Raw genomic sequence first — 24,958 nt, 5'->3', positions numbered from 1 at the left:
GCAAGCAGGTAGGTTCGCTTCTCTCCCCTCAGTCCCACGTAGCAGTGAGTCTGTTGCCAGCAGATCTCACCGAAAATAAAAAAACCTAACAAATACTTTCTTTTCTAGGAAGCTCAGGAGAGCCCCTAGGGTGCATCCAGCTCTGGCCGGGCACAGATACTAACTGAGGTCTGGAGGAGGGGCATAGAGGGAGGAGCCAGTGCACACCAGATATAGTACCTAATCTTTCTTTTAAGAGTGCCCAGTCTCCTGCGGAGCCCGTCTATACCCCATGGTCCTTACGGAGTACCCAGCATCCACTAGGACGTCAGAGAAAGTACTTTAGCCGTTAACCATTTAAGATCTGCTCTCTTAAGTGGTTCGAACGGAGGTCCCTGAAGGAATCTAAGATTTAGATTCAAATCCCAGGGAGCTGCAGGCGGAACAAATGGAGGTTGAATGTGTACAACTCCCTGAAAGAAAGTACGTACATCCTGTAAATCAGCAATCTTTCGCTGAAACCATAAAGTTAACGCTGATACTTGAACTCTCAAGGAAGCTACTTTCAAACCCTTATCCAATCCTGCTTGAAGGAAATCCAAAATCCTGGATACTTTAAAAGATCTTGGATTCAAACTTTTTTCAGTACACCAATGAATTCCATATTCGATGATAAACACGAGCTGAAGAAGGCTTTCTTGCTCTAAGCATAGTTTGGATTACTTGTTTTGAAAATCCTCTAGCTTCTAAGATAGAGATTTCAACAACCATGCCGTCAAAGACAGACGATCCAGATGGCTGTGACAAGGACTCTGCATTAGCAGATCTGGACGTTGAGGGAGCAGTATCGGTGCTTCCACGGAAATTCTCAGTAGATCTGTGTACCAATGCCTTCTTGTCCAAGCTGGAGCTATTAGAATTATGGCTCCCTTTGCTTGCTTTATTTTTCTCAGTACTCTGGGTAACAGAGATATTGGAGGGAACAGATATGCCAGATGAAATTTCCAATTCACTGACAGTGCGTCTACAAGGACCGCTCCGGGATCCTTTGTTCTTGATCCGTACCTCGGAACTTTGTTGTTTAGATGAGACGCCATGAGATCTATCTCCGGTAGACCCCATCTGTTCACCAGTGTCTGAAACACTTCTGGGTGTAATGCCAATTCGGTTTCCTGAATGGTGTCGACTGAGAAAATCCGCTTCCCAGTTCAGTACACCTGGGACAAACACTGCTGACAATGCTGGGAGATGGAGTTCTGCCCATCTTAGAATGGGAGTTACTTCCTCCATCAGTCTCTTGCTGTGAGTTCCTCCCTGATGATTGAGGTACGCTACTGCTGTCGCATTGTCTGAGCGAATCTGGACCAGTCTTCCTTGCCTGAACTAGAGCCATATAAATGGCCCTTATTTCCAACAGATTTATTGGCAGGCGACTTTCCCTTACGGTCCATTTTCCCAGGAACCAAAGGCTTCCGTGTACTGCACCCCAGCCTTGCAGACTGGCATCTGTTGTCAGGACTTGCCATTCTTTTATCCAAAAGGGTCTCCTCTTGTTTAAATGGTCTGTCTGTAGCCACCACGCTAGAGACCTTTTTACGTTTACTGGAAACTTTATCATCTGCTTTTTTATCATCTGAGGATTTCCGTTCCATTTGGTCAGAATAAGGTGCTGTAATGGTCTGGAGTGGAATTGCGCATTTTCCACCATGTCGAAGGTTGATACCATCAGACCCAACAGTCGCATTGCTGCATAGACTGACATTTTCTGAGTGTGCAATGCTTCCTGAGTCATGACCTGCACCTTGACTATCTTTTTCTCTGGTAAGAAAACTTTCTGTAGACCTGAATCCAATATGGCCCCCAAATGAACCATCCGCTGTGACGGATTCAGAGATGACTTTTCCCAATTTATGAGCCACCCGTGTCTCTGTAAACAAACTACTGTCTGTTGAAGATAGCTCAAAAGTAACTCCTGCGAATGTGCTAGGATTAACAGGTCGTCAAGGTATGGGAATATTCTTATCCCCTGTTTGCGGAGATAAGCTGCCATAACCACCATAATTTTGGTAAACACGCTGGGTGCTGTTGCTAGCCCAAAGGGCAAGGCTTGGAACTGAAAATGTTCCTGGAGGATGGCAAACCTGAGGTAACACTGATGAGACCGTGCTATAGGCACATGTAGGTAAGCATCCTGTACATCCAGAGATACCATGTAATCTCCCGGTTCCATAGCCAACATTATGGAGCGTAATGTCTCCATGTGGAACCTTGGAATCCAAATGTATTTGTTTAACATTTTGAGATTGAGAATTGGTCGAAATGACCCATTTGGCTTCTGAATCAGAAATAGATTGGAGTAAAACCCCTGTCCCCTTTGTGATGGAGGTACTGGGACAATCACACCTGACTGCAGTCATTTTTGGAGGGCATTGGCCTTCGACTCTATACGAGACGGGCTGGTGCAAAAAAATCTTTGAGGAGGCTGCCTCCTGAATGGGAACCCATACCCCTGAGATACCACCTTCTGCACCCAAGCATCTGTTGTCGACTGTTGCCATATGTGTGGAAAATGAAGGAGTCGGCCCCCAACCCTGGAGTCCTCCAGGCGGAGGCCCGTCTCTTCAGGCTGATGGTTTCTGTTCAGGCTTGGAAGCTGGCTTTCTACTAGCCCATTGCTTCCTACCCCTGGCCGATCTATTGGATTGGGGTTGCTTAGACTCCTCTTTAGCTTTTGCTTTACCTTGCCATCGAAATGGCCGAAACTTTGAACCCTTAGTCTTAGGGTTATAACTAGCCTGAAATCTGACCTTCTTCGATTCAACTTCCGATTCTAGAATATCAGACAATTGTTTTCCAAACAATATATTACCAATGAAAGGCAATGCTTCCAATTCTTTCTTGGATTCAGCATCTGCTTTCCAGGTACGCAGCCAAACTGCTCTACGAGTGGCTACTGTCAAGGATGAAGCTTTAGAAGAAATTGTACCCATATCAATTGCTGCTTCTTCCAAGTATTGGGCAGATTGCCTTAAACGGCTTAAATGATACTCTTGCTCCCTATTAGGAGGAGAGAGGCCATTCTCTAGTTCCTCTATCCATTTGCCCATTGCCTTTGCTATCCAGGCCGAAGCCATAGCAGGTCTTACCACTGCTCCTGAGAGAGAAAATATTTTTTCAAGAAGCTATCTACCCTTCTGTCTGTGACCTCATTTAATGAGGTAGATGACAGTGGTAAAGCAGATTTATGCACAAGTCGCAGTACATGTGCATCTACTTTTGGAGGAACTTCTCTTTTCGAACAATCCGCAGCTGGAAATGGATAATAGGAATCCCATCTTTTCGGAATCTTATACTTTTTACTGGGCGTCGCCCAAGACTCTTCCATCATTTCCGTCAGCTCATCTGATGCTGGGAATTCAGTTTTAACTGTCTTTGTTCGTTTAAACACAGGTGCTTTAGATTTTGACACTGTTTTGGCTGACTCTTCCAAAGAGAGAACAGCCTTCATAGCATCAATAAGTTCAGCTACATCCTCTGAACTAAAACTCTGCGACTGATCATCATACAGAGTATTTGAATATACTGTATCATCATCTGTTGTATCATCTTGTGTAGTCTGCCACATAGACGCATCTGTCTTAGTCTTACCTGTCCCTTGGTTACTTGTAGAGGCTACTGGAACCAACCGGTAGGAAGGGAGCTGCATGTATGGGTTAATAGTGTAACCTAACCCCTGGGGTGGTGCTGCCGGAGTTAACCTGTCCGCTATTGAAGACAAAGTCTTTGCGAACATACTTCATGGTGGCTCTGCTGGTTGTGAACCAATTCCTTTTTTTTACTTTGCTGAAAAGCAAAACAGTTCGCACACAACCTCTCATAAGTGACCAACTGGCCTATACCAATTAACCCTGTTTTACAAGATAAACATGTTAGGGATGTAGGAGTGCCTGATAAATTCTCCTCGTCACTTTTGCCGCTCACAGACATGGTAATATTCTGTTTATGACTACACAATTTGTGACTGAAAATCACCTATATGTGGATAACCTGTGGACCCAGCCAGAGAAAAATAGGACTTTTTTCAGATTTCAGGAACCTGTTACACATACCAGAATGAGAATCTCTGACAGGCGGGGGGATGCCTAGCACAGGGATAGTGCGCCCCGCATGTCAGGCGCTAACTCCCCCACCCCCGTACAGGTACAAAAGCATTGTACGGCGGCAATGCTTTCACACCCGGTGAGCAGCTCCCTGCCTACGCAGCCTAGCTGCGGAAGCAGATGGCTACCCGCCATGTTTTGGGTCGCAGCAGCTGCGTGTGATGTCACGCAGGTACCACAGCCCGCCCCAGCATCAGTCCGGACACGCCTGCATTGTCCAGACCACACACCCCCAACCAGAGCCGGATTAAGACCATGGGGGGCCCGGGGCACTTAAGAGAATGGGGCCCCTAATAGAGAAGGCAGAAAATATATATATATATATATATACACACACACACACACACACACACACACACATATATATATATATATATATATATATTTGCCTCCCCAAGCAGCACACCCCCTGCCACACCGCAGATCGGATCTCTCTTCCGATCCGATCTGCGGTGCTGTGCTCCCCGGATCCCGTCCTCACTGCAGCAGCGGGTGCACAGACAGGACAGCTGAGCTGAGCGACGGCTCAGCTGTCCAATAAAGTATGAATGAAGCAGCCTGCCGCTCAGTCATTGGCTGGGCACGCAGGCTGTTTCATTGATACATTATTGGACAGCTGAGCCCAGTGGCGTAACTAGAAATTTTTCTCCCCCAAGCCAAAAAATCCTTCGGCGCCCCCCCCCCCATACCCCCCGTAATTGGCACTAGCAAAGGTAGAAAAAATAAGAATTTACTTACCGATAATTCTATTTCTCGTAGTCCGTAGTGGATGCTGGGGACTCCGTCAGGACCATGGGGAATAGCGGCTCCGCAGGAGACAGGGCACAAAAGTAAAAGCTTTAGGATCAGGTGGTGTGCACTGGCTCCTCCCCCTATGACCCTCCTCCAAGCCTCAGTTAGGATACTGTGCCCGGACGAGCGTACACAATAAGGAAGGATTTTGAATCCCGGGTAAGACTCATACCAGCCACACCAATCACACTGTACAACCTGTGATCTGAACCCAGTTAACAGCATGATAACAGCGGAGCCTCTGAAAAGATGGCTCACAACAATAATAACCCGATTTTTGTAACAATAACTATGTACAAGTATTGCAGACAATCCGCACTTGGGATGGGCGCCCAGCATCCACTACGGACTACGAGAAATAGAATTATCGGTAAGTAAATTCTTATTTTCTCTGACGTCCTAAGTGGATGCTGGGGACTCCGTCAGGACCATGGGGATTATACCAAAGCTCCCAAACGGGCGGGAGAGTGCGGATGACTCTGCAGCACCGAGTGAGAGAACTCCAGGTCCTCCTCAGCCAGGGTGTGCCCCTGACCAAGTAGCAGCTCGGCAAAGTTGTAAAGCCGAGACCCCTCGGGCAGCCGCCCAAGATGAGCCCACCTTCCTTGTGGAATGGGCATTTACATATTTTGGCTGTGGCAGGCCTGCCACAGAATGTGCAAGCTGAATTGTACTACACATCCAACTAGCAATCGTCTGCTTAGAAGCAAGAGCACCCAGTTTGTTGGGTGCATACAGGATAACAGCAAGTCAGTTTTCCTGACTCCAGCCGTCCTGGAAACCTATATTTTCAGGGCCCTGACAACATCTAGCAACTTGGAGTCCTCCAAGTCCCTAGTAGCCGCAGGTACCACAATAAGCTGGTTCAGGTGAAACGCTGACACCACCTTAGGGAGAAACTGGGGACGAGTCCGCAGCTCTGCCCTGTCCGAATGGACAATCAGATATGGGCTTTTGTGAGACAAAGCCGCCAATTCTGACACTCGCCTGGCCGAGGCCAGGGCCAACATCATGGTCACTTTCCATGTGAGATATTTCAAATCCACAGATTTGAGCGGTTTAAACCAATGTGATTTGAGGAATCCCAGAACTACGTTGAGATCCCACAGTGCCACTGGAGGCACAAAAGGGGGTTGTATATGCAGTACTCCCTTGACAAACTTCTGGACTTCAGGAACTGAAGCCAATTCTTTCTGGAAGAAAATCGACAGGGCCGAAATTTGAACCTTAATGGACCCCAATTTGAGGCCCATAGACACTCCTGTTTGCAGGAAATGCAGGAATCGACCGAGTTGAAATTTCTTCGTGGGGCCTTCCTGGCCTCACACCACGCAACATATTTTCGCCACATGTGGTGATAATGTTGTGCGCTCACCTCCTTCCTGGCTTTGACCAGGGTAGGAATGACCTCTTCCGGAATGCCTTTTTCCCTTAGGATCCGGCGTTCAACCGCCATGCCGTCAAACGCAGCCGCGGTAAGTCTTGGAACAGACATGGTACTTGCTGAAGCAAGTCCCTTCTTAGCGGCAGAGGCCATGAGTCCTCTGTGAGCATCTCTTGAAGTTCCGGGTACCAAGTCCTTCTTGGCCAATCCGGAGCCACGAGTATAGTTCTTACTCCTCTACGTCTTATAATTCTCAGTACCTTAGGTATGAGAAGCAGAGGAGGGAACACATACACCGACTGGTACACCCACGGTGTTACCAGAACGTCCACAGCTATTGCCTGAGGGTCTCTTGACCTGGCGCAATACCTGTCCAGTTTTTTGTTCAGGCGGGACGCCATCATGTCCACCTTTGGTTTTTCCCAATGGTTCACAATCATGTGGAAGACTTCCCGATGAAGTCCCCACTCTCCCGGGTGGAGGTCGTGCTGAGGAAGTCTGCTTCCCAGTTGTCCACTCCCGGAATGAACACTGCTGACTGTGCTATCACATGATTTTTTCTGCCATTGCCCTCCTGCTTCTTGTGCCGCCCTGTCTGTTTACGTGGGCGACTGCCGTGATGTTGTCCCACTGGATCAATACCGGCTGACCTTGAAGCAGAGGTCTTGCTAAGCTTAGAGCATTGTAAATTGCTCTTAGCTCCAGTATATTTATGTGGAGAGAAGTCTCCAGACTTGATCACACTCCCTGGAAATTTTTTCCTTGTGTGACTGCTCCCCAGCCTTTCAGGCTGGCATCCGTGGTCACCAGGACCCAGTCCTGAATGCCGAATCTGTGGCCCTTTAGTAGATGAGCACTCTGCAGCCACCACAGAAGAGACACCCTTGTCCTTGGAGACAGGGTTATCCGCTGATGTATCTGAAGATGCGATCCGGACCATTTTTCCAGCAGATCCCACTGAAAAGTTCCCCAGGACCCTTGTGCAATGATGCACTGACACTTTTCCTGGTTTTAGGAGGTTCCTGACTAGCTCGGATAACTCCCTGGCTTTCTCCTCCGGGAGAAACACCTTTTTCTGGACTGTGTCCAGAATCATCCCTAGGAACAGCAGACGTGTCGTCGGAGACAGCTGCGATTTTGGAATATTTAGAATCCACCCGTGCTGTCGTAGAACTACTTGAGATAGTGCTACTCCGACCTCCAACTGTTCTCTGGACCTTGCCCTTATCAGGAGATCGTCCAAGTAAGGGATAATTAAGACGCCTTTTCTTTGAAGAAGAATCATCATTTCGGCCATTACCTTGGTAAAGACCCGGGGTGCCGTGGACAATCCAAACGGCAGCGTCTGAAACTGATAGTGACAGTTTTGTACCACGAACCTGAGGTACCCTTGGTGAGAAGGGCAAATTGGGACATGGAGGTAAGCATCCTTGATGTCCAGGGACACCATATAGTCCCCTTCTTCCTGGTTCGCTATCACTGCTCCGAGTGACTCCATCTTGATTTGAACCTTTGTATGTAAATGTTCAAATATTTCAGATTTAGAATAGGTCTCACCGAGCCGTCTGGCTTCAGTACCACAATATAGTGTGGAATAATACCCCTTTCCTTGTTGTAGGAGGGGTACTTTGATTATCACCTGCTGGGAATACAGCTTGTGAATTGTTTCCAATACTGCCTCCCTGTCCGAGGGAGACGTTGGTAAAGCAGACTTCAGGAACCTGCGAGGGGGAGACGTCTCGAATTTCCAATCTGTACCCCTGGGATACTACTTGTAGGATCCAGGGGTCCACTTGCGAGTGAGCCCACTGCGCGCTGAAACTCTTGAGACGACCCCCCACCGCACCTGAGTCCGCTTGTACGGCCCCAGCGTCATGCTGAGGACTTGGCAAAAGCGGTGGAGGGCTTCTGTTCCTGGGAATGGGCTGCCTGCTGCAGTCTTCTTCCCTTTTCTCTATCCCTGGGCAGTATGACTGGCCTTTTGCCTGCTTGCCCTTATGGGGACGAAAGGACTGAGGCTGAAAAGACGGTGTCTTTTTCTGCTGAGATGTGACTTGGGGTAAAAAAGGTGGATTTTCCAGCTGTTGCCGTGGCCACCAGGTCCGATGGACCGACCCCAAATAACTCCTCCCCTTTATACGGCAATACTTCCATGTGCCGTTTGGAATCTGCATCACCTGACCACTGTCGTGTCCATAAACATCTTCTGGCAGATATGGACATCGCACTTACTCTTGATGCCAGAGTGCAAATATCCCTCTGTGCATCTCGCATATATAGAAATGCATCCTTTAAATGCTCTATAGTCAATAAAATACTGTCCCTGCCAAGGGTATCAATATTTTCAGTCAGGGAATCCGACCAAGCCACCCCAGCGCTGCACATCCAGGCTGAGGCGATCGCTGGTCGCAGTATAACACCAGTATGTGTGTATATACTTTTTAGGATATTTTCCAGCCTCCTATCAGCTGGCTCCTTGAGGGCGGCCGTATCTGGAGACGGTAACGCCACTTGTTTTGATAAGCGTGTGAGCGCCTTATCCACCCTAAGGGGTGTTTCCCAACGCGCCCTAACTTCTGGCGGGAAAGGGTATAACGCCAATAATTTTCTATCGGGGGAAACCCACGCATCATCACACACTTCATTTAATTTATCTGATTCAGGAAAAACTACAGGTAGTTTTTTCACACCCCACATAATACCCTCTTTTGTGGTACTTGTAGTATCAGAAATATGTAACACCTCCTTCATTGCCCTTAACATGTAACGTGTGGCCCAAATGGAAAATACGTTTGTTTCTTCACCGTCGACACTGGAGTCAGTGTCCGTGTCTGTGTCGACCGACTGAGGTAAATGGGCGTTTTAAAGCCCCTGACGGTGTTTGAGACGCCTGGACAGGTACTAATTGGTTTGCCGGCCGTCTCATGTCGTCAACCGACCTTGCAGCGTGTTGACATTATCACGTAATTCCCTAAATAAGCCATCCATTCCGGTGTCGACTCCCTAGAGAGTGACATCACCAATACAGGCAATTGCTCCGCCTCCTCACCAACATCGTCCTCATACATGTCGACACACACGTACCGACACACAGCACACACACAGGGAATGCTCTGATAGAGGACAGGACCCCACTAGCCCTTTGGGGAGACAGAGGGAGAGTTTGCCAGCACACACCAAAAACGCTATATTATACAGGGACAACCTTATATAAGTGTTTTCCCTTATAGCATCTTAATATATATAATAATATCGCCAAATAAGTGCCCCCCCTCTCTGTTTTAACCCTGTTTCTGTAGTGCAGTGCAGGGGAGAGCCTGGGAGCCTTCCTAGCAGCGGAGCTGTGTAGGAAAATGGCGCTGTGTGCTGAGGAGAATAGGCCCTGCCCCCTTTTCGGCGGGCTTCTTCTCCCGTTTTTCTGACAACCTGGCAGGGGTTAAATACATCCATATAGCCCCAGGGGCTATATGTGATGTATTTTTAGCCAGCATAGGTACTTTCATTGCTGCCCAGGGCGCCCCCCCAAGCGCCCTGCACCCTCAGTGACCGTTGGTGTGAAGTGTGCTGAGAGCAATGGCGCACAGCTGCAGTGCTGTGCGCTACCTCATGAAGACTGAGAAGTCTTCAGCCGCCGATTTCTGGACCTCTTCTCTCTTCAGCATCTGCAAGGGGGTCGGCGGCGCGGCTCCGGTGACCCATCCAGGCTGTACCTGTGATCGTCCCTCTGGAGCTAGTGTCCAGTAGCCTAAGAACTAGCCAATCCATCCTGCACGCAGGTGAGTTCACTTCTTCTCCCCTAAGTCCCTCGTTGCAGTGAGCCTGTTGCCAGCAGGACTCACTGAAAATAAAAAACCTAACAAAACTTTTACTCTAAGCAGCTCTTTAGGAGAGCCACCTAGATTGCACCCTTCTCGGCCGGGCACAAAAACCTAACTGAGGCTTGGAGGAGGGTCATAGGGGGAGGAGCCAGTGCACACCACCTGATCCTAAAGCTTTTACTTTTGTGCCCTGTCTCCTGCGGAGCCGCTATTCCCCATGGTCCTGACGGAGTCCCCAGCATCCACTTAGGACGTCAGAGAAATGTGCACGCCGCAGGCGCGCGCCGGCAAAAAGGGTGTGTGGCTTTGTCGAAATGGGCGTGGCTTTGCGTGGAGGGCGTGGCATTGCAGGAAAAGACTACCTTATACCCCAGTTTTGCAACCTGCACGCCCATACGTTGGCCACCACAGGAAAGAAAAATAATCCTGATTCATGCCCCTTACATTATTTGTCATTTTTCCTCCTTATAGTAATGCCCAGTATACATTATTCCACATACTGCAATGGCCCTTAGACATTATTCCACACACAATAATGCACATGACACAATATGCACACACTGTAATGCCCCAGACACATTATGCCACACACCGTAATGCCTGTGACACATTATGACAGGAATCGCAATGCCCGTTATACATTATGCTACACACTGCAATGCCCCTGATACATTATAGCACATACAATGTCTGTGACACAGTATGACACACACCACAATGATCCTGAGACATTATACCACATACCACAATGCCCGTGATATAGTATACAACACACCGTAATGCCTGATACATTATGACACACACCGCAATGTCCGTGATACATTATGCCACACACCGTAATGCCCATTACACATTAAGTTCTACAGTAAGGCTTCTAATTACTTTTAAATTACCTGCTCGTTGCCAGGGGTTTCATGCTCTTGGTTCCATGCACGGTGCCAGGGGTTTTCATGCTCAGGGTGTCATGCTCGTTGCCAGGGGTTTCATGCACTGGGTGTCATGCCCGTTGCTAGGGGGTAGTGCTTGTTGCTAGGGCCATGCTCCCAGTGCCAGATATTCCCCTACAGTGCCAGGTATATGCCCCTAGTGCCAGATATTCCCCCACAGTGCCAGGTACATGCCCCCAGTGCCACATATACCCCCCCCAGTGCCACATATGCCCCCTCAGTGCCTGCTCCCCCCAGTGCCAAATATTCCCCCACAGTGCCAGGTATATGCCCCCAGTGCCAGATATTCCCCCACAGTGCCAGGTATATGCCTCCAGTGCCAGATCTTCCCCCCACAGTGCCAGGTATATGCCCCCAGTGCCAGATCTGCCCCCACAGTGCCAGGTATATGCCCCCAGTGCCAGATCTGCCCCCCACAGTGCCAGGTATATGCCCCCAGTGCCAGATCTGCCCCCCACAGTGCCAGGTATATGCCCCCAGTGCCAGATATTCCCCCACAGTGCCAGGTATATGCCTCCAGTGCCAGATCTTCCCCCCACAGTGCCAGGTATATGCCCCCAGTGCCAGATCTGCCCCCACAGTGCCAGGTATATTGCCCCCAGTGCCAGATCTGCCCCCCACAGTGCCAGGTATATGCCCCCAGTGCCAGATCTGCCCCCCACAGTGCCAGGTATATGCACCAAGTGCCTGCTCCCCCCCCCCCATGTGTTGGAGGGACACGGAGCGCATCGCGCGTCTCTCCTGTGTCCCTCCTGGCTCTCCCCTGGCTGGTCTAATACAGGAAGTGCCGGTTCGTGAGCCAATCAGAGCTTACGAACGGCACTTCCTTAGACCGGCCGGGGGAGAGCCAGGGAGGGACACAGGAGAGACGCGCGATGCGCTCCGTGTCCCTCCAACACAGCAGGGAGGGAGAGGAGACCGCAGATTGACATGCGGACGCTCGTCCGCATGTCAATCTGTTCTAAGGGAGCCGGGGAGCGGAGCACAGCACCGCAGATCGGATCGGAAGAGAGATCCGATCTGTGGTGTAGCAGGGGGCCCTTTTGGAAAGGGGGGCCCGGGGTACGTATCCCCCGGTCCCCCCCCTTAATCCGGCTCTGCCCCCAACAGCATTGAAATGCTGTTGGCACGCCCCCTCTTGCCCCGTGACCGCCTCTGCCTGTCAATCAGGCAGAGGAGATCGCAGCAGTGCGATGCTTTCACATTTCACAGTGTGCGCACGCACAGTGCGGCCGCTGCACGTACGCACTACACACTGGGCTTCAGGGTGTGATCGCTGCCGTTGTGGCGATCGGCTCTGAATTAGGCCCTATATGTAACCAAATAATAAAACAAAACAATAAAATCTTATTGATCATTTATTATTAGAATATAATTTTATTGAGACACTATAAATCAGTTATAAAGCAATGCTTTGTATACATTTCTGTCAGAACAAGATATTCACTAATTTATCATTTTAATTACATTTATTTAAATGTATTTGTTACTGTAGTTCAACCCTGTGACATATGTGAGGTCAATGGCTGGGGAGAGTGATATATGAGGGGAGTCACTGGGCTGGATGGGGGGGCTGAGCTGGATGGGCAGTAGGGGCTGTGAGATGGGGGTGGGAGTCTGGAACACTAGGCTGGAGAAGGGGGGACTCTGGGCTGTATGGAGGGGAACACTGTGACTGGGCTAGCTGCAGGGACGTGCGGACGTCCCTGGCTAGCTGGGGGTTTCTAGCTGGGCGGACGCGGGCAGTGAGATGGGCCAAAAAAGGAATAATAGAGGTGGATGGTTGCGCTGTAAGGATTTGTGCAGGCCTGGGGGTAGTCTGGGAGTTCCTTACAAACTCCAAACGGTAAAAATGCACTGAAATGGTAAAGTGACTCCTCCCACTTTGGCGCTAATCCAATGCTACACTTTTTGTAGGAACTTCTATTTTCTCAATAAAATGTAATGTACCGGCTTGATGTGAATAAAATATAAATTTAATACTACACAATGATTAAAAGTGAGACAAAAACAGAACCCAACATGGGAAACCGAGTCCTACCAAGATGATAATCGGAGCCGCAGGTGTTATGAATGCAAGGTATTTCCCGGGAACAATACCCTGCATGTGTCTCCGTCAGGCGTGTTCCCCAGTGGTCCCTTTCACAGTCAAGGATGTCCAGAAGCACAGGAAAGTACTAGAAAGCAGGTGCCGACGTGTTTCGGGACATCAAAGTCCCTTTTTCAAGGCTGTATGAGACAGTCTTGAAAAAGGGACTTTGATGTCCCGAAACGCGATCAGATCTGATCAGATCTGAACTGCGCATGCATATGATTATGCACCGCAATGCGCAGGTGCAATGGTCCGCAGCAACGGGGATCACCGGTCAGCGACGGGATTTGTGGGTGGCAACTGACCGTTTTAAAGGAGCGTCCAGGAAAACGCAGGTGTGACCAGGCGTTTGGAGGGAGGGTTTCTGACGTCCGCTCCAGCCGCGATCATTGAATCGGCTGAGTAAGTCCTGGGCTGAGCAGAAACTGCACAACCTTATGTTTGTGCAGTTCTGCTACACATGCGATCGCACACCTGCACACACACACCATACCCTCCCCTGTAGATGGCGACTACTTGATTGCAGGGATGCAAAAAACGCACCCAAGCGATCAGGTCTGAATTACCCCCTAAGACTGTTTCCCATGTCTTCTTGATTAGTGGTTCTCTCTCTTTCTGTATCTCTAAGAATTACATATGCCACATAAACTGTGCTGTACTTGATCAAAGTTTTTTTTTTTTTTTTCTGAATGACTTATTTAGATTTTAGATGAATTTGAAATAAATATGTGGCTATGTATTAAACAAAACTGATTATTTTTTGTAAGAACTAGGATGAATCATAAACTGAATGTATATAAAACTTGTATGTGTATCAACTTTACACACACACACACACACACACACACACACACACACACACACACACACACACACACACATATATGTTGTGAAGTAAACCTCTCAGGACTAGTTGTATGAATCTGAGCTCAGTCATGAGAATGGTGAGGCATTAGATAGTGATGGTAAGGAACCTATGGTTGTCTCTCTCTTGAAAAGTGACTTCACTCAAAATCAATACAGGTTGAGTATCCCATATCCAAATATTCCGAAATACGGAATATTCCAAAATACGGAATTTTTTGAGTGAGACTGAGATAGTGAAAACCTTGTTTTCTGATGGCTCAATGTACACAAACTTTGTTTAATACACAAAGTTATTAAAAATATTGTATTAAATGACCTTCAGGCTGTGTGTATAAGGTGTATATGGGCGGGATGTATTAACATACATCGCCGCCCCTCGCCGGTTACCGCAGCGATGTTGATCGCATATATACTAACATATGCGATCAACATCGCGATGCGGTGACGGAGGCCCCCCGCGATACCTGTTAGGTGGTCTGCGGGGGGTCTCCGTCACCTCCCCGGGGTCCCCACACTGGCTAGATGCCGGGAAGCAGCAGCAGGCTGCCCCCGGCACCTCCTCCTCCCCCCTGCAGCCGGAAGGACGTCCGGCTGCGTTGCTAGGGGGAGGAGGACACTACCTTCCGGGTCCAGGGCAGCCTGGAGGAAGGTAAGCCAGGGGGAAGGGGGGTCGGCGTCTGCGGCGGGGGTCGACGGTGTCGGCGGGTTGCGGCGGTCGGCGAAAAGAAGCCCATAGGCTTCTATAGGGTTTCGCCATCCAGAGATGGCGAAACCCTGGACGCCGAAAACGCTGCGGTAGGGTCTTAGTAAATATGAAAATGCGGTAAAACCCCCGTTTTCGGGGGTTTTACCGCATTTTTGCTTTAGTACATCCCGCCCATAGAACATAAATGAATTGTGTGAATGTACCCACACTTTGTTTAATGCACAAAGTTATAAAAAATATTGGCTAAATTTACCTTCAGGCTGTGTGTATAAAGTGTACATGAAATATAAATGCATTCTATGCTTATACTTGGGTCCCATTGCCATGATATCTCATTATGGTATGCAATTATTCCAAAATACGGAAACATCCGATATCCAAAATACTTCTGGTCCCAAGCATTTTGGATAAGGGATACTCAACCTGTAGTATGAATAAAAATTACTGAAATATCTACTGATAGAGGTTGAGTATCCCATATCCAAAATGCTTGGGAACCAGAAGTATTTCGGATATCGGATTTTTCCGTATTTTGGAATAATTGCATATCATAATGAGATATCATGGTGATGGGGCCCAAGTCTAAGCACAGAATGCATTTATGTTTCATATACACCTTATACACACACTGTCTGATGGTAATGTTAGCCAATATTTTTAATAACTTTGTGCATTAAATAAAGTGTGTGTGCAGTACATTCACACAAATCATTTATGCTTCATATACACTTTATACACACAGCCTGAAGGTCATTTAATACAATATTTTTTAATAACTTTGTGTATTAAACAAAGTTTGTGTACATTGAGCCATCAGAAAACAAAGGTTTCCCTATCTCAGTCTCATTTTAAAAAATTCTGTATTTCTGAATATTTGGATATGGGATACTCAACCTGTCTATGCTTTTAGATTGTAAGCTTGCAAGAGCAGGGCCTTCCCCCCTCATGTGCGTTTCCTTCTCTTAAGGTGGGTACACACTGGAAGATATATCTGCAGATCAATGGATCTGCAGATATGTCTATAGCCAGATTGGACAGTGTGTTGGGCATACACATTGCCTGATCTGTCTTAACTGACGCCACGAACTGGGCGGTCATTTACATGTGCCCATTGTTGCCTTATAGGTAATTGTCTGCACTTAGTCTAATATTAGGGCAATAGATGTTGTCTGAATCAAAATTTAATTCATTATAAATAGGCGATGTTACCATAGTGGACAGTATAGTGGATATATATAGTAAGGAATAGATATGAAATAAGTTTGAATGTATGAGGTAATGTTTAGCTGATTTAAGAAATTAGGTTTGTGTATGTGTTTATATAGATATACTGTATATTTGTGTTTTACTGCAAGATGGTAAAAAATAGTGTAGGGAACAGGTTTATTCTGCTCTAGTCATAAATAAGGCCAGAGAGGTTACAGTAAGATCAAGAGTCATTGTAGAGAAAAGGTATTAGGCCATAAATGATAATAGGTATGTGACAGAGCTCTGTTGGTCATTGGAATTCACAGGTGTGCTTACAGTAGATCAGAATCTACTGGTTTGTCTATTGTCCAGTGAAGGTTAAAAGCTAGGGAGCATAAATTAACTACTATGAAAAGAGATCACATCCATTGATAAAACATTGTGTAACCGACCCCAGGAAAACTTGTCAATACAACAGAACTTTGGATGAAAAGACATTCCAGATTTTACAATACTATACTTGCTTAAGGCAGTGTGGACACCACACTTTTATGACACCATGCCTCCGTGAACAGGACACGACAGCCCAGTTCAATGTTTGTTTTATTACACCTTGGAATCTGACAAACCTATAATTACCTATTCCATTGGAAACTATGAGAATATGATAGTTTGAATTGGTAAAATATGAGATAAAAGGACCAGACTTGTAGTTAGGAGTTAGAAGGAAGAGGGAGAGGGAGAAGAAGAAGGAGAAGGAAGGAAGTCAGTCAGGAGGAGAAGTCATGGAGAACATGCAGAAGGAATGATTCTTGGGATGGCAATCTTTAACTTGCAAGTATAAATATGATAGTAATTGAAACTGTTTGTGAAACTTATGTCATGTTGTTTTATGTTATGTAACGAAGGAAACATAGCATAGCTTAATATAATTATAATTAGTATATATATCACTACTGTGTATATCTTATTCTGTACGATTTGATCTGCCTGTAAATAAAGAATCATATAAAAAGAGCGGTAATATTCAAGCTTGAACTCTCTTTAAGGAATCTTAACTTCATAATTTCATAAGTCATATATATATAAGGACTGCATATATTTATCAGCCAATTAATTTGTAAGCCTGACATAATATATTTGCAGATATATATGATAACGCATATTAATTTAAATATATCCATATATTAATAACCATATATGTTATATTAAATATTAATATTCATAAATATGATTCCATAAATCAATATTGGCGACCACGAATTGGACTTGTTATTACTGAATCTGATTATCTGATTTATAATATTTATGAGGAGTAGCAAATGCTATAAGCTGGCTACCAAATCTGCAGAATCACGGTGGGGATGTATCTATGAAAATTTATTACCATTGTGTAATGTCAATTTTGTATTCTGTATAACCTAGGATAAATGTGTTAGTGCAATATACGTTATTTTAACTAACATAATATCTATTAGGAAGCAGCACCAATGGCTGTAAGCCTGCTGGCAAAATACAAGATCACAGTGGAATAGGTTACAAATGAGAATAAAGAATTTAAAGGCCTAGAATAGAAAATGTGCACAGTGGAAATGAGTATTTCCAAATAAATGAATATATGTACCAGGTATTAGAGTTTAACCTTAAGACACCGGTCAATCTTAAGGAGATGATACCTTCAGTACTAAAAACAAAGAATCTATAAATTTAGCATTGCAATGTTAAATATGCAAAAAGTTGCAACAGCATTAGGAAAAATGCGCAGAACTGCGGCTTTAAAAGCCAAACAGAAATGTAAAGAAGAATCAGGTTCACGTCTTCGTAAGGCGTGCCTGACCATTAATGCAAAAATGCATTCATTATTTAAGTCCCTTAAACAGAAAAATAAACAGAAAAAGTTTGGGGCAGAAGCAAAAAGCCTGGCAGATTGTAAGCAAACTGTCATGACCTCTCAGGAGGAGATAAAAGGAAGTACAAGGGAGAATATTGTAGATGTAGGTGAGACTCAGGACAGCATTGTCCATGTGCAGCACACAGAGTCTGCTATGGTCACACAGACCACCAGCAGAACAGCCTCTTTGGTAAAGGAAGAAAGTAGCAATGTGCAGGATGTGTCTATCATCAGACAGCACATTAATGTAAAGGAGGTAGCAGCAATAGGAGATGTCCCCTATACTGTGTCTAGTAAGGGGGAAGATCAGTGTAATTCAGATTATGAGTATTCTGCTGAATACACTCTCAGAGTTCCCAATGTAAATGAAGAATTTGTTATGCCCTTAGGCAAAGGTGAATTGTCAGCAGACTTAAACACGGATAGCTGCAGTACAGTGCACACAGGGGTGGAGAAGTTCTCCATGGTGAAAAATCTAATGGTAACCAGAGTTGAAAACCCTGAAATGTATTCACCTGGGAACATGTTTAAAGGGAAAATCCATGAAATTAATTCAGGAATGCATGTTTACAAACAAAGTTCCCAAACTTTTGTAACCCCCACACAACACTCAGAGAAATCTAGTGATGGTGCAAATGTTTGCATGCTCTCAGAGAGACCACATGCAGAGTGTCATTCTGCAAACCACACACCAATTAACAATGACACAAAGTATCACCAGGATGAGAATCTTTTTATGCCCTGGTGCCATAACCATTTTATTACAGGTGTGGAAAGACAGAAAGCCCTGGGACCTGCAATACATATTTGGCAAAGTCTAACAAGTTTCTCTCCCCACAAAAGTAGGTTTTTTCAGAAGCTCCAAGATTCTTCCAGACTAAGGAGCCATGCCAAGCAGCAAACGCTATGGTTGAAGACAGTCTGGGCCCAGGCTACGTCACAAGGGAGTATGGTCACAAGTGAATACGGTAGTATCATTCCTTTACTTGTTAGATCCAATGTAGCCATTGTTTGCTTTGATGTTCAAACAGCCACAGTTTCCAAATTAAACCAGCATCATATCTGCAGCGACAATTGTGCTGTCATTGACACACAATGTGACAGGAAAGATTGGCACAGGCCAGAAACAATTGTTTGTTTGTTTGTTCTTCAATCTTTAAAGACACATTTGTAAATTCTGTACCTGATAACATGCAGCAGATAGGACAGAATGCATAGCAAGCTATGTTAAATCACTGTATAAATATCTGTGATATTCATTGTATGTATTTTTGTTTGATTCATAGTAATCCTGGCAACCTGTATACAGAATGGTGCAAGACTCCAAAAAGACTCCAATTTACAAGGGAAAAGGTCTTCATTAACCCTTTCATCGCTGCTATCCAGCAAAATCTACATAGCATCCCTAAAGACTGATATATGGACAAATCCTCAAGGAGTTTTCCAGTTTCACAAGAAAGGGGAAGGTTTTCATTAACCCTTTCATCACAAGTAATCATTACTTGTCTTTCAAACTACATGTACACCCCCACAACAGTGTACAGCACATCTCATCACTGTGATTATACAGAACTGTCTCATCCCTTCATATACCTTAATCAAATATATGTAAACATTTGTCTGATATATATATATATATATATATATATATATATTATGTAATTGTATTATATACCTTGTAAATATTTTATGTTTTTTTAATATTACACAGTAGATACTACCTATGCTTCCTTCGTAAAAGCTTCAAAAGTAATTAAATATCTAATACAGGATGGTATACCACGTTTTAACAAATTGGGACAAGATTATTAAGTGGGATGAATAATTCTCTTAATAAAGACTGTAACAAGTCAAAGGGAATTATTTGTAGCGTAACAGGGTCAACTGTATATGCACATGGCTGCATATAAAATAATACTGGATGGAATTAGATTTAGTCAAAGCCATTCCTAAAAGATATTTAATATCTGTTTGAAGCAAAATTGTATTCATTTATTGTATTGATAGGATGTTACTATATACACATCAAAAGCATTTTAAATAATTATTAGTCAAAATATAGGTAGGATAGAAAACGCCTTTATATGGGTTAAACTGGTATAAGGTTATGTAAGATTGAGATGTATAAATAGGTACAAGGTAGAATAAGGAGATTTAAGACTGCATGGTAATTTATTCAGTGAGGAAATACAGTAAACAGAGTAGGTGTACTACTCGCAGCCATTTGTGGTACTATTGCCCGAAGACAATTAAGACCTACTATTAACAAGCAAAGAAAGAAAGAAAGACTGGTTCATATATGACTGTTCTATTCAAAATCACAACCTGTTTTGTGCAAAGCAATATGGACACTGGTCACAACTGCGGTATTGGATAAACGCAAAGGAAACAGAACTGCTAAATACTGTATAAAGACCATTACCGAGGGTCATCACAAGTACTGAGTTGCAAACTCAAGATCATAGTACGCAAAATACACAGCCCTCTGCGTCAAACAGCGAAATGGCAAGCAAAGGAGCAGCTGCTATGAAGAATTCTACGTCAACTGCCTCCATAATGCAGACGCAAGGCGTCTCCAATTGCAAGCAAACCACGCAGATGACAGTCTTATCCCAGTAAATTGCTACAGCCAAGAACAGCAAAAATGTCCAAATGTACTGATCCAGATACAGAAAAAAGGTCTACAATTGGGCTATGGTATTCCAAATGTCTGTAGAAATTAGTTTTCCTCATGAATACTGAATAAAAACCTCAGTCTTGGTCTGCTTTAGTTAAAAAGTAGAATAAGGTTAGGTAAGCTAAGAATTTTTAGAGATTTTTAAAATCACAATGGTTATTATTATTACACTTATGGTATATATTAGGGTTACAACAAAAGTTATGTTTTGAAGAAATATTTTGAAATGTATTTGGAAGCAATTACGCTAGTTTAATGTGTGGCCAATCAAAATAATTTCTCATGGCCACAAGGGGGCGACTGTTGCCTTATAGGTAATTGTCTGCACTTAGTCTAATATTAGGGCAATAGATGTTGTCTGAATCAAAATATAATTCATTATAAATAGGCGATGTTACCATAGTGGACAGTATAGTGGATATATATAGTAAGGAATAGATATGAAATAAGTTTGAATGTATGAGGTAATGTTTAGCTGATTTAAGAAATTAGGTTTGTGTATGTGTTTATATAGATATACTGTATATTTGTGTTTTACTGCAAGATGGTAAAAAATAGTGTAGGGAACAGGTTTATTCTGCTCTAGTCATAAATAAGGCCAGAGAGGTTACAGTAAGATCAAGAGTCATTGTAGAGAAAAGGTATTAGGCCATAAATGATAATAGGTATGTGACAGAGCTCTGTTGGTCATTGGAATTCACAGGTGTGCTTACAGTAGATCAGAATCTACTGGTTTGTCTATTGTCCAGTGAAGGTTAAAAGCTAGGGAGCATAAATTAACTACTATGAAAAGAGATCACATCCATTGATAAAACATTGTGTAACCGACCCCAGGAAAACTTGTCAATACAACAGAACTTTGGATGAAAAGACATTCCAGATTTTACAATACTATACTTGCTTAAGGCAGTGTGGACACCACACTTTTATGACACCATGCCTCCGTGAACAGGACACGACAGCCCAGTTCAATGTTTGTTTTATTACACCTTGGAATCTGACAAACCTATAATTACCTATTCCATTGGAAACTATGAGAATATGATAGTTTGAATTGGTAAAATATGAGATAAAAGGACCAGACTTGTAGTTAGGAGTTAGAAGGAAGAGGGAGAGGGAGAAGAAGAAGGAGAAGGAAGGAAGTCAGTCAGGAGGAGAAGTCATGGAGAACATGCAGAAGGAATGATTCTTGGGATGGCAATCTTTAACTTGCAAGTATAAATATGATAGTAATTGAAACTGTTTGTGAAACTTATGTCATGTTGTTTTATGTTATGTAACGAAGGAAACATAGCATAGCTTAATATAATTATAATTAGTATATATATCACTACTGTGTATATCTTATTCTGTACGATTTGATCTGCCTGTAAATAAAGAATCATATAAAAAGAGCGGTAATATTCAAGCTTGAACTCTCTTTAAGGAATCTTAACTTCATAATTTCATAAGTCATATATATATAAGGACTGCATATATTTATCAGCCAATTAATTTGTAAGCCTGACATAATATATTTGCAGATATATATGATAACGCATATTAATTTAAATATATCCATATATTAATAACCATATATGTTATATTAAATATTAATATTCATAAATATGATTCCATAAATCAATACCATCTAGTTGAGCCGTGTGTACGGGCGGTCGGTCGGTTGATCATCGTGTGTGCAGCAGCGTTCACAGACATATCGTTCACAGACATATCGTTGGTACACACTGGCTGCCGGGCCCGCTATATATCGGCTGTTCAATAGAACGTCTGATATATCTGCCAGTTTGTACGCACCTTTACTTACACTATCTTATGCTCAAAACACCCTTCGATGGCACCTATCCCTTGGTTTTCTGTGTATACCTTGTACTTGTCCTATATTGTTTCAAACTGTAAGTGCTTTTTTCTTGATTTGCTCATTTGATTATAGGACATATAAATAAAAGATAATAATAATAATAATATTTTGAAATAGGACTTCTATCTGAAATTGCTTGCTGTCATGTGATGTGAGTAACTGAACTTTCTGTAAAAGATCTATCATAGAAATAATCAGGAAGATCAAGACAAGCGACGTATATGCAGCAATGCTGTGTTTCTGACATTTCAACAAGTGATTTAAGAGAGAAAATCTATTTACACCAGTATCAATCAAACAAAAGTTATCCCAATGTAATGATATTGGGAGGTAATAAGACAACCTACTGTATACTATGTCAAGTTATTTTTCTTTGAATTGAAACTAACTTGCTGCAATCAAATGTTATGTTCTGAAGAGGAGACACACACACACATATATTTATATATATATATATATATATACACACATATACATTATATATATATATATATATATATATATATATATATAAAATATAATCACTGGTAATGGTATATAGTGACACCTGCTTTATCTACCTTGTTTCTATTAGAATTGCATGGGCAGGGATAGGTGTTTGCCGAGATAACCCAGAGAATGCTAAAATGGAGAAAGTGATAGAGCTGCTGTCAGATGGTTTACCCAAATCTCCTACATGGAAAATGATGATGCTAACCTCCTACCACTATCCTCCAGGCACATACTGTATGTGATCCTGCAGTTGTCTGTGTTGCTCTTCTACTGTTGTTTAACGTAAAAAGTATATGTAACATATAAAATAATATTTCACTTACAAAATATCCATCTCTTTGGCTCTGAATATAGGAGTTCAGGCTCTCTTCTTCCCATCTCAATGCCTCCTATCAAATGTATGGATTGGTTACATAACAAAGAGTGCATTCTCAATCTTGATACTGTTGTTTTTAAGTTAAGACGGTGGGTCTGATTCTGAGTTGCATGCAAAGTGGATATAGTAATCTAATTATCTTTCTTATGCAAGATTCTATTCAGCTAATGCGAGGGTTTGTGTACGTGCAAGCGGAAAATCATGCCACCCATTGATTTTACATTGCAACGACATCATGGATAAAAAACTGATCATTGGTTATCCGCACCTGGCAGTGTATGCACTGCTGCGGCTGACCATCTGACATTTCCCTTACTCCTTCACAGGGGAGGAATGGGAAATGTCTTCTTTCCAGAGGGAAGAAATGTCTCTTTCCCAGGGGCTTCCCAGGGCCCATCAGGTTTTTTCTACTGTAAAGTGCAGATACAGCTCCAAGAACTGAAGTGGCATTTAGTTATTACTAGAGCTTAAGTACCAACAAACTTAATTGTTGATCTAAAAGTTCCATCTGCCCACCTATTTTATTTTTTAATATGTAAAAACTATATGAAAATTAGATTTGTCTTTAACTTTAGTCCTGTTTTTTATGCTTACTTTACTGTCAAAAGAAATCACCTGATGCTTTGTCATTTCCAAGCTCATAGCAGGGCCCAAATCATCATACTTATGAGGCCGAGGCTGCTGCTCTGCCTAAAACATAAAAGAGGAGAATTAATTTACTAAACAATCAGATCGTTATAAAAAATAAGAATTTACTTACCGATAATTCTATTTCTCGTAGTCCGTAGTGGATGCTGGGGACTCCGTCAGGACCATGGGGTTTAGCGGCTCCGCAGGAGACAGGGCACAATAATAAAAGCTTTAGGATCAGGTGGTGTGCACTGGCTCCTCCCCCTATGACCCTCCTCCAAGCCTCAGTTAGGATACTGTGCCCGGACGAGCGTGCATAATAAGGAAGGATATTGAATCCCGGGTAAGACTCATACCAGCCACACCAATCACACCGTACAACCTGTGATCTGAACCCAGTTAACAGTATGATAACAACGAAGGAGCCTCTGAAAAGATGGCTCACAACAAGAATAACCCGATTTTTGTAACAATAACTATGTACAAGTATTGCAGACAATCCGCACTTGGGATGGGCGCCCAGCATCCACTACGGACTACGAGAAATAGAATTATCGGTAAGTAAATTCTTATTTTCTCTAACGTCCTAAGTGGATGCTGGGGACTCCGTCAGGACCATGGGGATTATACCAAAGCTCCCAAACGGGCGAGAGAGTGCTTATGACTCTGCAGCACCGAATGAGAGAACTTCAGGTCCTCCTCAGTCAGGGTGTGCCCCTGACCAAGTAGCAGCTCGGCAAAGTTATAAAGCCGAGACCCCTCGGGCAGCCGCCCAAGATGAGCCCACTTCCTTGTGGAATGGGCTTTTACTGATTTTGGCTGTGGCAAGCCTGCCACAGAATGTGCAAGCTGAATTGTACTACAAATCCAGCGAGCAATCGTCTGCTTAGAAGCAGGAACACCCATCTTGTTGGGTGCATACAGGCTAAACAGCGAGTCAGATTTTCTGACTCCAGTCGTCCTGGAAACATATATTTTCAGGGCCCTGACAACGTCAAGTAACTTGGAGTCCTCCAAGTCCCTAGTAGCCGCAGGTACCACAATAGGTTGGTTCATGTGAAAAACAGAAAACACCTTAAGGAGAAATTGAGGACGAGT

At 44.0% G+C, this 24,958-nt stretch overlaps 1 protein-coding gene across 19 annotated transcripts in view; it reads right to left on the bottom strand.

The window, feature by feature from the left end:
* Positions 1-24,958, bottom strand: part of CCDC7 (coiled-coil domain containing 7) — a 502,159-nt gene that overhangs the window by 112,199 nt on the left and 365,002 nt on the right. For 16 of the 19 annotated variants that reach the window (XM_063922082.1, XM_063922092.1, XM_063922099.1 and 13 more), the window contains 2 exons: positions 23,846-23,920; positions 23,178-23,243 (listed from right to left, as the gene is read on the bottom strand). In XM_063922082.1, coding sequence (XP_063778152.1) covers positions 23,178-23,243; positions 23,846-23,920 — 141 coding nt within the window. The remainder of the gene's footprint in view (positions 1-23,177; positions 23,244-23,845; positions 23,921-24,958) is intronic. The other 3 variants (XM_063922093.1, XM_063922098.1, XM_063922102.1) reach the window with 1 other exon arrangement.

Source organism: Pseudophryne corroboree, chromosome 5, assembly GCF_028390025.1.
Source record: "Pseudophryne corroboree isolate aPseCor3 chromosome 5, aPseCor3.hap2, whole genome shotgun sequence".
Lineage (NCBI taxonomy): Eukaryota > Metazoa > Chordata > Amphibia > Anura > Myobatrachidae > Pseudophryne > Pseudophryne corroboree.
Note: the sequence above shows the minus strand (reverse complement) of the source record. Positions and strands in the feature narration are given on the sequence as shown.